At 33.6% G+C, this 17620-nt stretch overlaps 1 protein-coding gene across 3 annotated transcripts; it reads left to right on the forward strand.

Annotated features, from left to right (window-relative positions):
* Positions 1–1843: 1843 nt before the first annotated feature.
* LOC131935924 (large proline-rich protein BAG6) lies at positions 1844–13669 on the forward strand. 3 transcript variants are annotated; one of them, XM_059292671.1, is made up of 26 exons: positions 1844–1980; positions 4329–4453; positions 4592–4633; positions 4776–4851; positions 4995–5113; positions 5290–5427; positions 5586–5776; positions 5987–6113; positions 6206–6391; positions 6601–6786; positions 6976–7123; positions 7450–7782; positions 7878–8045; positions 8196–8403; positions 8613–8913; positions 9210–9273; positions 9431–9651; positions 9999–10089; positions 10215–10438; positions 10642–10738; positions 11070–11203; positions 11343–11470; positions 11599–11773; positions 12173–12355; positions 12451–12558; positions 12673–13669. In XM_059292671.1, exons 2-26 carry the CDS (start codon positions 4361–4363, stop codon positions 12940–12942), a joined length of 4011 nt encoding a protein of 1336 aa, XP_059148654.1. In that variant the 5' UTR covers positions 1844–1980; positions 4329–4360; the 3' UTR covers positions 12943–13669. The 3 variants fall into 3 exon arrangements, with proteins under 3 accessions (XP_059148654.1, XP_059148671.1, XP_059148662.1); XM_059292688.1 differs by having other exon boundaries at positions 9434–9651; XM_059292679.1 differs by having other exon boundaries at positions 1849–1980; positions 4360–4453.
* Positions 13670–17620: the final 3951 nt, after the last annotated feature.

Consider the following 17620-nt stretch of genomic DNA (forward strand, 5'->3'; position numbering starts at 1 on the left):
GCAACAATAAAAATTATCTTTTTCACAGCGTGTTTAACGCGCGCCTGTATAGGTGGCGTTGACACAATTCGTGAAGTATGTGTGTCGTGATGTCAAGGGTTCTACGATATAGATACTGATAGGCCTACATGCTACTGCTATCTAGCACTTTATTACTAGGTCTATGTCGCGCTGTTGTAATTGAACTGTCATCGGCTGCTAGCTCTACCGGCCGCACTAACAAAATCCGATCGCAAATCATTTGAGTTGGATGTGTGTCTTAACCGCCGAACCAGAGGCGTAGCGACCCTTTCCGGCGCCCGGGGCAAACTTTCAGTTTGGTGCCCCCCCCCCCCATATATATATTATATATATATATATATATATATATATATATATATATATATATATATATATATATATATATATATGCGTGTGTGTTTGTGTGTGCGACCGTCTGGGAAAAAATTAACAATTACGCTGATTGTCGTTTCCTAAAACTTCACTGGACGCCAATTAATTCCCCTTAAGATGCCGAAACGAATAAAAAGTATAAAATCAAAAGAGCTTACAACAGATGTTCGGTAATTCAGTCTCAGGGCTTCCGCGGAGGTCAAGACACACAGCCGACTCATAGGATTCACGATCGGATTTTGTCAGTGTGGACGATACAACTATTAAGGAGGGTTCGGTGATTGCGCATAAGAAACTGGTGGGGTTTGGTACTCCAAAAAGTTAAGAACCACTGCTTTAGAGTGTATTTTGTAGAAGGTGCAAGCCTTATTTGGTCTACTTTTGGTCGTGTCTTTAGAACAATTTCGATAATAGTAGGCCAATATTGCAATTTTGAATTATCAGTTAGGTTGAACAAAGTAATAATCAGTACAATTTACTCATTTTCTTCTCTCTTAAAATTTTGGCAAAGAGTGTCGCTTCCCATCCCCCCGCTCCGACAGTCTGCTATTTTACTGATCGGATAGCGATACAAGAATCCGTTATATTTTTTTTTAATAATGCAGTGATCCAGGCAAGATGTTATGCAATCAAGTAAAAGTATCTGATCTATCTCGATCAAGTTGAGAGAATCGTAATAAATGTTCAAAGAACTAGTCGCGTTATTACTTAGCAAAACTGGGTAGTGAAATCGTACATTAAGTGTTAGCAACCGATCTAGTACAAATCCTGCGATTTTTGTTAGTGAAAAAGCGCCCCACGATCTTGGACAAAAATGGTAGAGCGGATTTTAAACGTCACTAACTCTTTTTTATGTTATATAATCGTAAAATACGCTTTAGTTCAATGGGTTTCTTTTCTGAGTGATATCGGTTATTTATTCCTTAATCCGTTGTAAATTTTTCCGATTTTAGTCTTCGAAAAAGCGCCCCACCCCCTCCCCATCTAGGAAAGCTGGAAAGCGGTTTTTCCGGTCACTGTTTCTTAAAGATATACGTTTTACAGTTACACAATCAAGGTAGAAAACAGTTAAATCAGTATGCAAAGTCTCTCAGCCGTTAAATTTCTTTACTTTGACTGTTTATAATTCAAAACTGCAGCTTAAAATTAGCTTTTAATTTTTTTTTCTACCCCTTTTGGCGCCCCCCTAGGGTCGGCGCCCGGGGCGGCCGCCCTCCCCGCCCTCCCCTAGCTACGCCTCTGCGCCGAACCCCTGAGACTGACTCCCCGAACCCCTTTAAGAACCACTGGCCTACTATATCAATTTCTGTAATAGACATAATACATTTTAGCAGTATTAAATTAATTTTAGGTTCAAAACTTGAATAAATAAATCTAATTGTCACTTTTAGAAATTGCTGCGGAATTAATTATACTTAGTGAAACACAACCATTTGTATCCGGTATTATACAGGAAGTTAACTCACAACAAAATTTCCCGATCTAGGTCATCTGTTCCACGGTAGCTAACAATACAACCGTAACGGGAAAATCGTCGACTTATTTGAGTCATTTTAAAAACTGTTTAAGTAAATTATTTTGTCACAGGTAAATCTATTGGACATTGGGAAATACAATCATCAAACCACTCTGTTACAATTGAGTTATATTTTAATTATTTAATTTCTTAACCTTTCCTCGTTACTTGTCACTTGAAGTTGATTGTGTGTGGTGATTCTAATTTTTTTGTGTGAGTGTTGTTGTGAGTAGATGTCATGTCTACATCTAAGTCTAGATCTAGACCTAGTCACGAGTGAACTTGATTCATTTTACTAAATTTTACTTGAATCTAATGACTAGTTTAGGTCAAGAAACATGTTCTTTAGCCAAAGTTATCAAATTGTCATATTTTATTATTATTTTTAAATATTTTTATTTGGCCGAACAATTGTTTTGAATAGGCCTACTAAATTTTTTGGCCGATGCTAGCCGGAAAAAGATATGCATACGCAATGGAGAGAAGCTACGACTTGCCATCGTGGCAATGTTTTCGATGGTACTGCGCATGCGTGCGTTTACAACCGCAGAACCCTATCCCTAATCGGATCCTAATCCTATCCCCAATCCTAACCCTAGCCATAGGTCACTGCGCATGCGCAGAACTATCTTTTGCAACTAAGTGGAGACGGTGGGGAGAAAAATCTTTTTCCGAGTAGTCACGTCGAAATTTTTTAAAATTAAAGCTGTCTAAATTCTAAAGTCAAATGTGCATGCTTCACAGTACCTGTGCTGAGTATAGTAAAACTCCAAAAATATAGATCTAATTGTAAAAAAGTAGGCTACACTACTTTAAAAAAGACATGGATGTAGCAGTGAATTGTATGGGGGAATTTTTATACAGGTGTCCGATAATGGAATCTTCTTTAAAAGAGGTGTTAGTTTACTGGTAGTTAACTAAATACACACATGGCTGGCTCACGTCAATGCTAACCCTGTCCCTAACCACAACCCTGGTCCTACATAATGCCTAACCCTAACTTCAAACATAAAATTAGTCGAGATTACAATACTACTAACAACCTAAAACACCTATTTTATGGAAGAGTCTATTATAGGACATAGGTATCTAAAATCATCCAATAGTATTAGTACCGAATGGTTTATAAATATTTAAACGTTAGGGCCCTAATAAAATAAAGTAAAAAATGGTGTCATAAAAACTTTTGTATGATTGAGTATACCTATGTCCCATAATATGCTTCCAAAAATAGGTGTTATGCTAGTATTGTAATTTGACTAGTTTTTATGGTTAGAAAATAGGGTTAAGCGTATAAGGACTCAAGAGTTGAGGTTAGGGTTAGCATTGACATTGGCTTATCATGTGTATTTAGTTAATTACCAGTAACCTAACACCCTTCTTTAATGAAGATTCTATTATAGGACACTGGTATAAAAATGTATCAAACATTGTGAGATTTTTGTCAGATATAAGTTTGTCACTTAATGATTAGATGAAGAATCTAGATCTATTTGATATTTTTAGTAAGTATTTTCTTACTACAGTGAAACTTCAGGTTATAATTAAGGGTTGATGAAAATAAATAGAAATGTTGCCTTAAACTCAAAATATTATTTTGCAACTTTTAAAACATTGATTATAAAAAAAATGATTTTTTATCAGGTTTTTTGTTTTATTTATGGCTGCTTTGATAGCAAATCTTTTTTAAAAATCATGTTTTTTTACCATATTAACTATATTGATAGTACCCATCCCATCAACTTGGCAGTTGAAGAGTTATTTATAGTTTAACATGTTTGGAAATTTTCATATATTTTTCAAGTGCTAATCTACAACTCTAGAAATCAAGCTGCTTTATAAGACCATAACTCTGGTTTATCAACAGTTTTCTTTTCCTGTAGTCCTACCAACTCTTTTTAAAATTTCTAATCCTGGCCTTAACACTGGCCGATTAAAACAATTCAAAACAATACCATAATATGCGCAATAATATGATATTGCAATTTATCACCAACTGGCAAGGTTACATGTACCTGTGTTGATTAAATGCCAGCTACTCCATTCTTTTCCACATTCTTTTCACTCAAAACATGTTTGAAATTTGAAACTATTGAAAACTAACTTTGAAAAACATGGGGTTGGGTGGGAAGAAAAATAAGGATCTAATTCAATTATTATCAAGGACTACATGTTAGAGGTTTCTAACTTTTCAAATTTTTATAACCAGCCCAATTTTTAAAAGATTAAAATTTTAACTTTATCTAATTATAATTGATTTATTGATTAAAATTCAACAGATGTTTTAAGTCAAGTGTTCTCTAAGTTTAATAACATCAGGTTGAGTTGTAAAGTAATCTTTAGGTGCTAAATAAATGAAGAGGTATTTATAGTTTAACATGTTTGGAAATTTTCATATATTTTATGTCTGTATTTCTAGCTCAGAAAGCGTGCCAAAAATTGTATGACAGCATGGCGTCTGAGTCAACTTCATCAGGTGCTATGATAGACATAACTGTCAAGACATTGGATGGTCAAAATCGCACCTTCACAGTACCAGAAAATGTATGAACAGCTTTTTACTCTGCTAGTTTTCACTTAAATAGATTACACCATTTTTTTTTCTCTTTAAGGTCTATTTCATGTTTTGTTTCTTATTAATCTAAGACAGAAATAGTTATTATGCCTTATTTATTGTTACAGATAAATGTACGCCAATTTAAGGAAAAGATTAGTGGATCAATTGTAAGTAAAGTGCTTTAATAAATTCCATTAACAATTATTTGTGTCAAAAGAATATAGCTTCAAGTTGCATTGATTTGTTTCCGAAGTTTTAAGTTTTTAAGCCATTTGTTGTAGTTAGGTATAACAACTTTTATATTGTTAGGAAATCCCGGCAGACACACAGAGGTTAATTTTTCAAGGGCGGGTAATGCAGGATGAAAAAGTTTTAAAGGATTATGGTAAGATGAATTGCTAATTTTAGTATATTGTTGGTTTATTGAGAGCATTTACCCTTATTTCTATTACTGGTTTGTTTGTTTTTTCCATGTTTAACAAAGTAACTGAATATAATTATGCTATTCAGAAAATATTTTTACTTCAGATATTCATGGAAAAGTTATACATTTGGTCCAAAGGCCACCACCTTCAAGTTTGCCATCTACAAGTACATCAACTACTGAACCTTCTTCAACTGGACCAGGGAGGCCACATACACATATTGTATGTCTTTGGTTTTTTTCTTCTTAAATATATTAAAAGGCTTAGTGATGTTCAAAGCTTTTGGTTTATTAAATGTCATTAAATTGGGATAATAAATTTTAATAAATATCTTCTATTTGTGTATGGTGATTTTTGGAAAAAATTAAAAAAACCAGAAGAAATTGTTTGTTCCCTAGGATGGTAATTTGTTTGATGTTCAAATTCACCTTGGCCGATTAAGTCAGAATGTACCTAATTCAAGAGAGGCAAGAGCACGGATTAGACAAGCTGACTTTAACCTTGGTCTTATAAATAGTGCACTGACAGCTCTGGAGGTAGGTTTATTCTACTTTGTAATGGATTTTAAGTTAAGTGTAAGTTAATTGTTTGAAATTAGCTAGTTTTAAAAATTATGTACAAATGAGTTGCACACATATTTTGTTTACACAAATTTTCAAATTTTTTTAAAACCTACAATTCCTTTCTAAAACAGCGTGCGCAGAATAATTGCCAAGGGCAGGAGGATGCTTCCCAAGCTGGATCCTCTTCTAGTAGCCAGCCAGCAAAAAATGACAACCAACCAGAAGAGAGTATGGAAACTGATGCTGAGAGACCTGATCCTGAAGGCAGCAGCACTCAGAATCTTAGAGCTGCAGAAAGTTCTGGATCTGTCACAGGCGAAGGGTTAGTCAACACTAAACATTCATAAATGCTGATTTTTCCTAAATATAGTTTCATATAGTTAAAGCTTAATATTGTTTTTATTAATCAATAAGAATCAACAGTTAAACAAGATGAACATGGATTTGAATTTATATTCATTTTATATTTTATTTATTTATTTTTTTTGCTTTGCATTACATCATATAGGCCTATATTAAATATTTATTTCAGGAACTTGCTTGCAACTGAACTTGCAGATTTTTTGGATAGAGTATTAAGTACCAACAGGAGAATGACACCACACATAATCAGATACAGGGATTACTTAAGAAATGAAGAGAGCTTCTCAGAGTCCACAGTATGTTTCTTTACTATTATTTGTTCATGGGATGTTAAGGCAACACTCAAATAAATCACTTCAACCCTTTTTTTTTTTTTTGTGTTTTAAAGGAGTCACAAAATGCTCAGGAAGTTGTGAACAGAGTGACAGAAGCCCTGCATGCCATGAGTCACATGCTGCATAGCCTGAGTGATGTCACCGTGGACATGAGCTCAGGTCTTCCCAGACAAGCAACAGCACTTCCTTCATCTCCTTTTCCTATCCCTGGTACAACGAGCATGGCAATTCCAATTCACGTAAGAATACAAGTTATTAAACATACTTGTTCAGATTGCTTTATTGATTTGGTTAAAATGTGTAAACCGTTGTTAAAAATGTTAAGAACTTTATTTCATTGTCATCTTGAAACAGTGAATAAGTATTTTGTAACTTTTTAAAATTTTTGTTATTGTAGATAAATGAAATATACAGCTAAGCATTTTTTGTACCATGCTTCTTAATTCAGATGAATGTGCGAGCTAGGCAAAATGGCAATGGCAGTAGACAGAGACCAAGTCAGTCGGACCAGACAACAACAGCAGCAGCTGCCACAAGTTCCACATCCAGTTCAGGGGCTCCTACACAAAGCTTTAGCGGTGGCACAACCACAGTTAATTCTGCTGGACCTAGTATGGGTCTTGGGTCTTTTCAGGTACTATTAGCGAGATAAATATCATTAGCTGTAAATAACCAATGAAGAATTTTGCTTGTTGCTTGTTTTTATTTTTTTAATGTAGTCAGTGATAATTAACATTTTAAAGCTGGCCTTTTTATTCTTTTTTATTAATACTGTATTTAAGCAAACATAAAATTTCATTATTTGTGGGGTGTTTTTTTTTAGATTCCCCAGGTGTCTATACCTTTGCCACCTCACTTAGCTTCAACAGGTGATCCAACTGTGATGGTAGAGGTATTTCCAACAGGTGTGACAGTTCATGACATTAGGGCTGTTGTCACTCAGGAAGTACCAGATGATGATGATGCTCACAGTGAGTATTCAAAATTTTACCATCATCTACTGTCAGACTAGTATTTTATTTGAGTTAAAAATGAATGGTGCCAGTTTTATTTCCCTTCTATTAGGGTCTGTTTACTTTCATGTCAGCCTTCTATTTTTGAAGATTTATTGTCAACTAAATCTTTTACATCGTTTATTGCCTTTTTATCCAAAAACTCCAGCTTGAGAAGACTTTGAGTGTTAACTACCTTGATTATATCAAATAAATCAGCTCATTTTATTTCTTTATGTTCAAGGATGTTTTGGAAAACAGAGTTTAAAAATTTGAAATAGACTTAAAGTGACATATTTCCCCAGATGACCCCAATAATGGATCAGGAAATATTACTGTGGTTTCTGCAACTACAATTGATCCTGTCGTTGTCACTGCATCAACAAACTCTTCATCTGCCGCTTCAACCCCTTCATCAGCTGCACCGCCGCCGCCACCATCTACTCCACGAACTACTGACAATCCTCAGTTCACTTCAACCTCCACCACATCCACTTCAACTTTCACCTTTAGCCCAACCACAGGAGTTAACATGGCTGGTATGCCTGCAAATATTGGCATAGGCCAGCTGCCTAATTTGCCAGGCCTGCCACCAGGAATGCTGCAAAATATTTTGGGATCCATTTTGAATTCACATGGTATGTTGCCCATTTCTATTTTCTGTTTTTGAGTTTAAAATATGCACATTTAGTTTGTAATGGAGTCTTTACATTTTCTGACCATTTTTAACCAGGGGTGAGACCTGGCCAGCCAGTGCAAGTGAATGTGCAACAAACGACAGCTTCACCAGTAGTTGGTCCAAGGTTACATCGTCAAGCACGCCCACAACCAAATCCTGAGGATTTGCCAGTAGATGAAGACAGAGGTGGACCAAGCAGAGAGAATCACCATCACGTTGAAGGTATTGTCCACACCATGCTGTTCTACTTTACGATCAGTCTGAAATTGGTTGCTACCTATCAGCTTTTATATTTTGACCAAACCAATTTAAATGGGGTATTAAAAAAAATTATGATCAATAATTTTTTTGTTACAAATTCCTCTTTTATAGGTATGACAACACAAACGCGTGTGGATGCATCCCATCAAGTAACCCCCACAGTTAGTGCTGCTAGCACAGTAACACACAATGATATTGCAACAAACACATCTGACACCAATACTCCAAGTACCAGTGACTACAGCCCTCTTACAGGGAACCACAGTTCTAATGCTTCACCTGTCACTGTGAGTGGGGGAAGAGAGTTTGGCAATTTGCGGTAGGTCATAATGTTTCAATACCCAATGATTGTGTGGCAATAGTGAAAATTTGTTTTTATAGATTTCTAGATATTCTTAGCCTTATTATTAATGATAAACTTTCTACTGTTTGTTTACAATCGAGTTTAACAAATTTTGTTTTTAGAAATATGTAATTACCTCAGGTATAAATGACCTTTATTAAAATTATGATACATTGTCTTCTCAGAAACAACATAGGAACAAGAACGGATCCAACCCCAGCCGCCAACAGTCGCTCTGCCCGCACACATTTTCACATTCACAGACCACCACCTGGAGGACCCCGTGGTCAAGGCCCATTACCACCTCATGGAAGGTCTATGCCTGGGGGTCTTCGACCAAGTGGCACTGGAAATCTCCTAAATCGTGGCTATGTTGATCCTTACCTTCCATGCTCTTCCAGCCATTACAATTCAGAGTCTGCAAGAGCGGCATTCAGAACAATACAAAATCAAATACATGCTCGTGGACAACAGCAGGCGCAACAAGTGAGTCTAGGATTTTTTATTTTACAGTTTAATCAAATTAGCGGTTAAGATTTTGGTTACTTTTTTTTAATTGATGTAAAGACCTTTAGTTTAATTGACCCTAGCCTAAATAAAAAAAAATTCTTTCAGAAGTTTTTATTTTTTAACAAAACACATTTAGTAAAGTTTCATTATTTAAAAGTGACAGTTATTACTCTTTTTTTCTCAATGAAAGTATGACAGATATTGTTGTACAATACTTAGGTTATGAAAGCTGTTTTCATGCCAAAATTAATGAACTGCTTTTTCTGCAACAGGTCCCCAACCTAAGTACTATGGTTTCAGGAATGGTTGGTGATATCATAGAACAAGTTGGACAAGGTACGATATAATTCATCTATAGAACTAGATTTATATATTTATTTTTTTAAAAGTTGTAATTTTCCATTATTTTATATATTATGACAAGTAAAGGCAAAGCCTTAACTAATTTTGCGCTGTTGATTTCTAGTCTTGTAATGTGCTTTTATTTTTATAGCAGCACTCAATGGTGGTAGCAGAACTAGCACTACAGCAACTGGCACATCATCAACAACTACAACCTCCACATCTAACACAAGTAGCAGCAGGGACAGTGGCCCACGTCCTGTGTTAATTAATCCCATGGAGATGTTTTCCAACTTCATGTCTAGTGGGGTACTTGGTGGCCAGGGTACCTTTGATATAGGAGCCATGTTAGGGAACCTGCTACAACCCAGAGTAAGGATTTGTAGTTTCCATTTAAAATTAGTAATATACAGCATATATGCTTAATTTTGTGCTGGAAGTTTTGTATTGTTCTATCACGTTTTGTGTTAAATTTGGTAATTGTAATTGTACTTAGCAAAAACCATCATAGTTGAACTAAATTAGCAGTAAGAAAAGTAAAAGCAAAGCAAGCCTATTTTCATTGGACGGGGCAAATCAAATGATTGATTGGTCAACACTGTACCCAGCCATCTTTACGACAGAATTGTATTTAGATATTTGGTTCCTATGAGCTGAATAAATATGACTATAATATACAACCATAAAAATGAGCTCATTAATTTTTATTTTTTTTATAGTCTGCCCCTCCTTCTAATGAAAGCAACCCTGCTGCAAGAAATACATTGGCACATTTCTTCACTCAGTTTAGAACTGGTGATAGTGAAAGTGGTAAGTCAACAAAAACATATTTATAAATATACATTTGTAAAAGAAATATAATCTGTTGAGTAAATAAAAAAATTGATTACTAATTCAAAATGTAATAACAAGTCATTGCTTCATTCATTGAACAGATGGTGCAGAAACCAATGTGATCATGGGGCTAGTGGAGGCTATTGCTCCACACATGGGACTCCCTGATCTGTTCTCCCTAGTCACTGGAAACACACAGGTGTTATCACAACTTCAGAGGCCCCTACGCGAGTTTGTTAGAAGCAGGGTGACACAGTACACCTCTATTGACAGAGTAGTGGAAGTAACATTAGGTGATATGAACACAGAGATCCAGTTTTTGCAGGTACTGCTTTTTTATGTTAGTATTGTTAGTGATGGAAATTTTCTTCCAGGTGATAATAACTATTTTATGTAAACATTCTTTTATTTAGACATATATAACCCTGTATTAAGTTAACTTAATGAAGTTTATAATTTTCTTAACAAGCTTCATTGAGAAAATAAAACAAAAATTACTTTAAGTTAATGCTGAGAATTTATCTTTAGAGTCTTGTGGAAGTACGCAGTGGAGTTAATATGGCTGCATCAGTACGCAATTGCCTGTCAAACCATCTAACTACCATCTTTAACACAATCAATTCAGGTAATATTAGCACTGTTGAGATCATCAAAAAATAGCTTTGGTTTTAAATTTTTAACAAAATGCTGCAGATTTGCAATTATTATCAGTTAGGCTTTATTTATCTTTTAGTTTGTTTGATTTGATTAAAGTAAAGGGTATTATCAGATGACAAATTTTTTAAAGAAAAAATTTCAGCCTTTAAGCAGTACCCAACAGGAATTGTTCTTCTTTCCTTCTCGTGCTAACACTCTAGCAAGGGTCTCAAGAGAACACACATACTTTATTGTGCTTTTATAACTAATTGAGGATTTAAATATGTGTATCCTAATTTATGAATATCCTACTTCAATAGATATTCCTGCAGATGAATTTGGCAGGCAGCTGTATTCTCTTTGGATGAAAATGATGGCTGAGACTATAGGACTTTGTATTTACTGTATTCGTAATGGACAATCAGGGTTTTCAAATATGCTGACACGTTATATGGTAAGTAGGCTAAATAGAATGGATTAGTTTGAATTGTGCCCGAATCGTTGTTTTTTTTTTTTACTGGAGAGAAAATTTTAATGCCCATCAATTCTCCATTTCAGTAAGTAAACACAAAGTATTTGTTTTTATTCTTTAGCCAAGGATGACACAGGGAATGGATCCAACAATAACAATGTGGATGACTGGATCATTGCAAGAGATCCTTGGTACCTTTCATCAGAATCACCCAGTGCCAGAGTCTGATATCATGCGTTATATTGTTAGGTCTGAACTTGGTTTCATTTTGTAAATCTAATTTTTAGTAGTTTGGAATTAAAAATGGTATTTGTGTGAGCAACAATCCTAATCATAATTCTAAAATAACGTACAATATTTTCTGTAACAAAAAATAGAAGTGATGAAGCCTCTAATACAGTGGAAAGAACAGTCAGTGCAGCCGCACCTGCAGGCAGTCAGACTCCAAGTTCGAATAAAGCCGGCACCAAACAAAATGCAGATTTACAAAAGTCACCTCCAGCCCCTATGGATTTAGGAGAATCCCCTTCATCCCAGCCACCTAGGGCTAAGGTTTGTTGAATATTCTCTAAACCTAAGACATTTAATTGCATTCACACATACAGTTTACTTACATTAAATATTATTTATTAACCCTTTAGTTTTGCGTATATGGCTTTTTATTTTAATTTTTTAACGTAAGTGGTTATTATTTTTTTTTAAAGTGCTGTGGTTAAAAAATGTGTTGTCTTTTTGCCCGGCTTTAGGGGAAGTAATATAGTTTTGATGCCCAAGCCGGTAAATGGTTAAATATACCTGTTTTCAATCTAGCACTGGATTTTTGATAATCAAAAATGTAGTTTCTAATATGTAAATAAAATTGTGCAGAATTTAGTAGCACAAGTTATTATGTCTTAATCTTGGAATATATATATGCTTAATTTGTGAATTATTTATATTATAATTTAATAGGTACCAAGGACTGCTCCAGAATCTGAAAATGATGCAAATGATATTTTTGTTGATGCCCAGGAAACACTAGTCAATCAGACAACTAGACCAAGCACCATCACATCAAGCAGTCGAACTAGTGTGTCTAACACAAGGCTGAGGAGCAGTAGGGTTTCTGATGACTGGCAGTCTGTGATACCTCAGGTTCGTTGGCACCTTTCATACATCATTACAACTTTTGTCCAGATTAACTGTATCCAGAATAAAATAAACTTCCACTTCTTGCATAATTTCTGTAGGATTGGATTCCTGTAATTAGTCAAGATATTGTCAGGCAGCAAGAGCAGAGAACACAGTCACCACTTAGTGATGCCTATCTGCAAGGTCTCCCTGCAAAACGCAGACGTGTAAGTACACACATCACCACACCATATCCACCCTGTATGGCTCTACATGTAAGTTATAAATTCCCTTGCAACTTATTAACTGCAGGCCATATGAATCTAACTTTTATTTTAAAGATGATGACACTTGAACACTCAGGGGAAATGGGAAACATGCCTCAGTACCTACCAGCATCCTTAACTCGTGCTGCAAGAGCTGCAGGTGTTGAACCCATCAGCAGTGAGGAAAATCTCATACAGGAGGCTTCAGATAATATAGAACTCCAAGCAGACCTTGAACAAGAGGTGACTGCTATTCTGGGTGCTAGAATTGCTTCAGACAGGGATTTCAGTTCAGAGAGATTCCCCAACAGCAAAGAATATTTTCACAAATCCAAACAGCACTAAAACTAAAAGACCTGAGTTCCAGAGTTTTGTAATTGTAGATACTAAATATTGAAAGACTTTTTAACAGCAAATTATGTTGTGTATGTCTGTATGACACAAAGTAAGAATACACACATTTTTCTTTTTATTTTATGGTTTGGTAAGCTTTATTTTAAAAACGGTCTAAGGAAAGAAACTATTATACCATTAAGTTTACTTTAGTTTCTTATTTACTACTGTCAGTTAATTTTAAAAACTAAACTTTTTCTCTGAAAAGCTACCTTTAATTTTTATTTCTCATTAAATGGATGTATTTATTTATCTTGGTGATTAATAATAGTATACTGGATTTTCAATAATATGAACATCTTGTATATTTAGCTTTGAAATGTCTCATGCTACAAGGACACCATTTATTTTCTCATTGATTTTAAAATTGTCTTAATATAAAGTAAAGTAAAAAATTATGTACTGTGTTTTGTTAAACATGGGAGCACAAAAATTAACCTTGCTGTAAGTGTAAATTATGTATGCCAGCCAAAGTTCTTTTATATTTAAACTCTAATTACTTCAATGAATTATCAAAGAACATGGGCAGTAATAAAGTAGGCAAAGCCATCCAATGGTCTTCTGACATCGTGCAACTGTAATTTAAGTAATGGTAGGCTACCTACTCGATTGTGATTACTTACTCCAGTTGTTTCTGGAGTTTGAAGGTATTTTATTAAACTTTTAAAAATCTATCTTGTCCAAGTTTCTTTGAATTTCCTTGCAGAGTCAATATTCACAAATGGTGTGTGTGTGTATATATATATTTATGAATGGCTTTTTAAATGCTTACTTACTCACTAATCATAAAATTCAAATTGTAGTTGTAGCAAACCTGACCCAGGTTTTTAATTTTAAAAGTGATTGAGCATTTTAAAATGGCACACATTTTTGCATCTCCCTACACATTTTTAATTATGCTTTGTATTGCAGTCTGTGAAAAAGGTTGTTTAGAAAAATCATACATAATTTGCACATGGGAATGAGAAAAAAACACCCTGCATTCTGTGCTGTATAATAACAATGCCCCTAGTGGTGTAGTAGCAAGATGTTGGACACCTTTTGAAAAAAGTAATTATTTATAGAAAGTTATGAATATTCTGAAAGGGCTGTAATTATGAAAATATTACCTTAAGCATTTTAGGTGGGTACTATAATAAAGTACAAAATATGACAATTGTTCGATAACCCATTTCATCCGCATTATGAATATATTACATATCAACCATTCTGTACTTAAAAACTGATTTATCAAATCTCAGAATAATGGCTTAGATTAGAATTTTTTTTAAATGAAAATTATTCTAAAAGTATGGAACAAAGTTTAAATTACTGCAAGAGAATTCAAAGAAAATAAACATAGGCCCTAAACATTACTTTGATAATTGTATGTTATTCTACTCTTTTGTTATTCACAACTGTAAAGTCAGTCTTAAAGTATAATAAGCCATTAATTATATCAACAGTTGAATTGAATTAACGATAAATTACATTGAATTTTAATGTTTAAATATTAATACCAGTAGGCCTACTTGGTATAAAAATCTAGCATTGGATTGTTGGTACCATAATCTAAATGTAGTTTGCACTAGCAATTACCCACTGGTGACTATAATAAGTTTCTGAATACGCAGAAATATGAAAAAGCCAAGTTTTTTATTTGGCAAATTTTCATATGCTACCTGTTTCGGCTGAAGGTCACAAGACAACACTAACATCAATGTAAAAAACTTGAAATAACTTTTAATCTAATCTATTATTACTATTTACACTAAAACGTCAGTGCCCTGGACCTGATTAGCCATTACACTATACGCCTATCTTTAAAAGAAAAAACATGGTTATAAGTAGGTATTCTAAATGAGCCGAAAAAAACGTACTGCGCGCAAAAAAATTTGGTCGGGTTGCGCCAACGCTCGGAGATCCGATACCATAATACATACGCTTACACTAAAAACTAATATAGAAAGTAGAATGGACGCCCTTTAAGATGATATGACTTTGCCCGCTGTAAAATATAATTTAATGCTAAAAATAATAGATTTAAAAGTTTCAAATGATTTTTTAACACGAAAAAAGTATTTTACAGCCGGCAAAATTATATATTCAGATCGGGCGTCCAATTTACTATAAAAATGTTATAATTTAATTAACACTTAATGTATGGTATCGGATCGCAGAAATAAAAACGAACGCATACGTATCGTGAAGACCCGCGCTAACTTTTGCCGGCTTAAATCTAGTTTTGCGTAATGTCACGGAACACCCGGCTCAAGTTCAAAGCAGGATTTTGTGTTTATTCGCGGATTACCATGGATTTTAAACAAGGTCTAGGTAAGTTAAGTGCTTTATAAATTATTAGCTATATTCATTTTATTTATAATAAACTGCTGCTTTAAACTATTTGCATTTTAGTGTCCACTTATCGGTAATTGCTACACGCTTAAAAAAACATTTACCAAAAAATTATCTAGACCTTTTTAAAAGTTCTTTGTATTTAATTTACGATTACCAAAATAAAAAAGGAATGCACAATTAAATCAAAAAGATGTTTAAAAGAGTGATAGAATTTAATTTGTATTCGTGAATTTTATTAATTACTAACATCGACCGATTAAACTATCAACATATTGTCGATATTTTAAGCCGCTTGTCGGCCATTTTTTTTTTTTGCCTTCTCGTAATGTTGGATTCAACTATTATATTACGCAGGGTTAACAGCATACTTTCAATTTATTGTAGCATTGTTTATTTTGTTTTTCCTAGTTTAATAGTTAACTATTCTATATAATTGCAGTAATTACATTAAATTTTAGAATACTACGATCGTTAATGTTTCTTATCTCTAGGTTTATTGAACTGACGACATTAAAATAAAATGTACCCCCCTTCCATAATAGTTTAACCCAAAATTGTTTCTAGATCTACTTAGATTAGTTAGATTCACTATTGCTTTCATGTTAATATTTATTTAGTAGTAGAACTATCTAAAGTGTTTACATTTAATATCTAAAAAAGCATTGAGCAGCCTTACTTTTAATATTATTCTATTTACAGAGCAAGATATTAGCAAAAGAAAGGGGAAACTGAAAGGCCTGGCAAAAATGTGTAAGCACCAACAGGACTACTGAATACTTTTGAAGGAAACCATATGTCAGATGTTAGTATTTTCTTCACTTTGCTTATTAGTTATAATGATGTAATGTTACATGATTGATATCTAAGTAGGTATAAAGATATACAGACCTACTATATAAGTCAGTATATTGGAAATGCTAATTAATTGTTTTTATTCACAGACATTTTCTATACTCTGGACCAATGGAAAGATCCCTTACTAGTTTCCATAATTTGATGTGTGCTGCCAGTTCACAATAATTTATTACAATGCTACTCCAAACCTTGAAGAAGAAGACTAACTCAACCAAGATATTGACTATTAATTACAATGCTACCCAACCTCATAGAGAACTTTCCCAATCAGGATATTGACCTGTCTTTTTGAACCTGCTCTAAGATTTCTGATAATTGTATAAGTTAGGACCTAGACATTTCCAGAAGTTGACATTGATTAATAACTAACTAGAAGAAATAAATTTACTGATAACAAGTAAATTTAGGCTAAGCATGTCATGATTAGGGAGCAGAGTAACAAAACTAGATGAACATCACAAAGCTAACAGTTAGGATCATTTATAAAGAATTTTAGTTTAATTAGTTATCTTACTTCATCAGTGTTTAAAAGGCATGAAATTTCTTCTTAGTAAGTATATAAGTAAAGTAATAGTATAGGTATTTAATTTTTTATAACAAAGTAATGCTAACATGTTTCCTACACAATTTATATTACTTTCTTAAAAGTAAGGACACTTTTTGCAAGATGTTAGGTAATGAAAATTCTTGATTTTAGGCATTAAGGAAGGATGCTTTATATTGTTTTGCAGAATGATTATTTTATGTTTCTGTGTTTATTATATATTAAGAACATCATGTGCTTTAAGATGGTGTAAAATTTATTAAGATACCTTACTTTGATATTTTTTAATCATTTTTTGAAAAAGGGTGAAATTTCTATTTTTTATAAACTGACCTTGCAGAATCTGGTCTCGCTAATTACTTTCTTTATTAATTCTTTACCTGCTTATTTCATATTAACATGCTTTGAATTTCCTTTCTTAGAACATTAATATTATCAATGTGGCTTAATTAGTTTATTTTATATGATTTTTTAAAAATGACTGTAAATTGACTTTTTGTCTCCCTTTTCGTACTTTTGTAAAATTGTGCTTTGGCTCATTTTTAAGTGAATAAATTTTCCATTTATATCTGTCTGACAACCTTGAAAAAAATTGGGTTTGCTATTTGTATTACTGGCTGTGTGTGCAAGAAATTTGTGAGTTCTAACTTAGTTATTTTAGAAGTTAGTAGGGGTCTCAAATAGACCCTTTACTGCTCGAAAAGCGAACACATTTTTCGAGTTTTAAAAAATTCATAACTTTTTTAAAAATGGACATACATCAATAAATTTGGTGTTTCTGTTCTGATGAAAGCAATCCCTATCAGGTGGAAGTGTTAAATTTTATTTAATTTCATTATGAAAATTTCATTTAGAATACCTATTATAAGGTAGAATCCTCATTTTACTCTTTGT

This window comes from Physella acuta, unplaced genomic scaffold (assembly GCF_028476545.2).
Source record: "Physella acuta isolate Inbredline_101_S28 unplaced genomic scaffold, ASM2847654v3 ptg000013l, whole genome shotgun sequence".
Taxonomy (NCBI): domain Eukaryota; kingdom Metazoa; phylum Mollusca; class Gastropoda; family Physidae; genus Physella; species Physella acuta.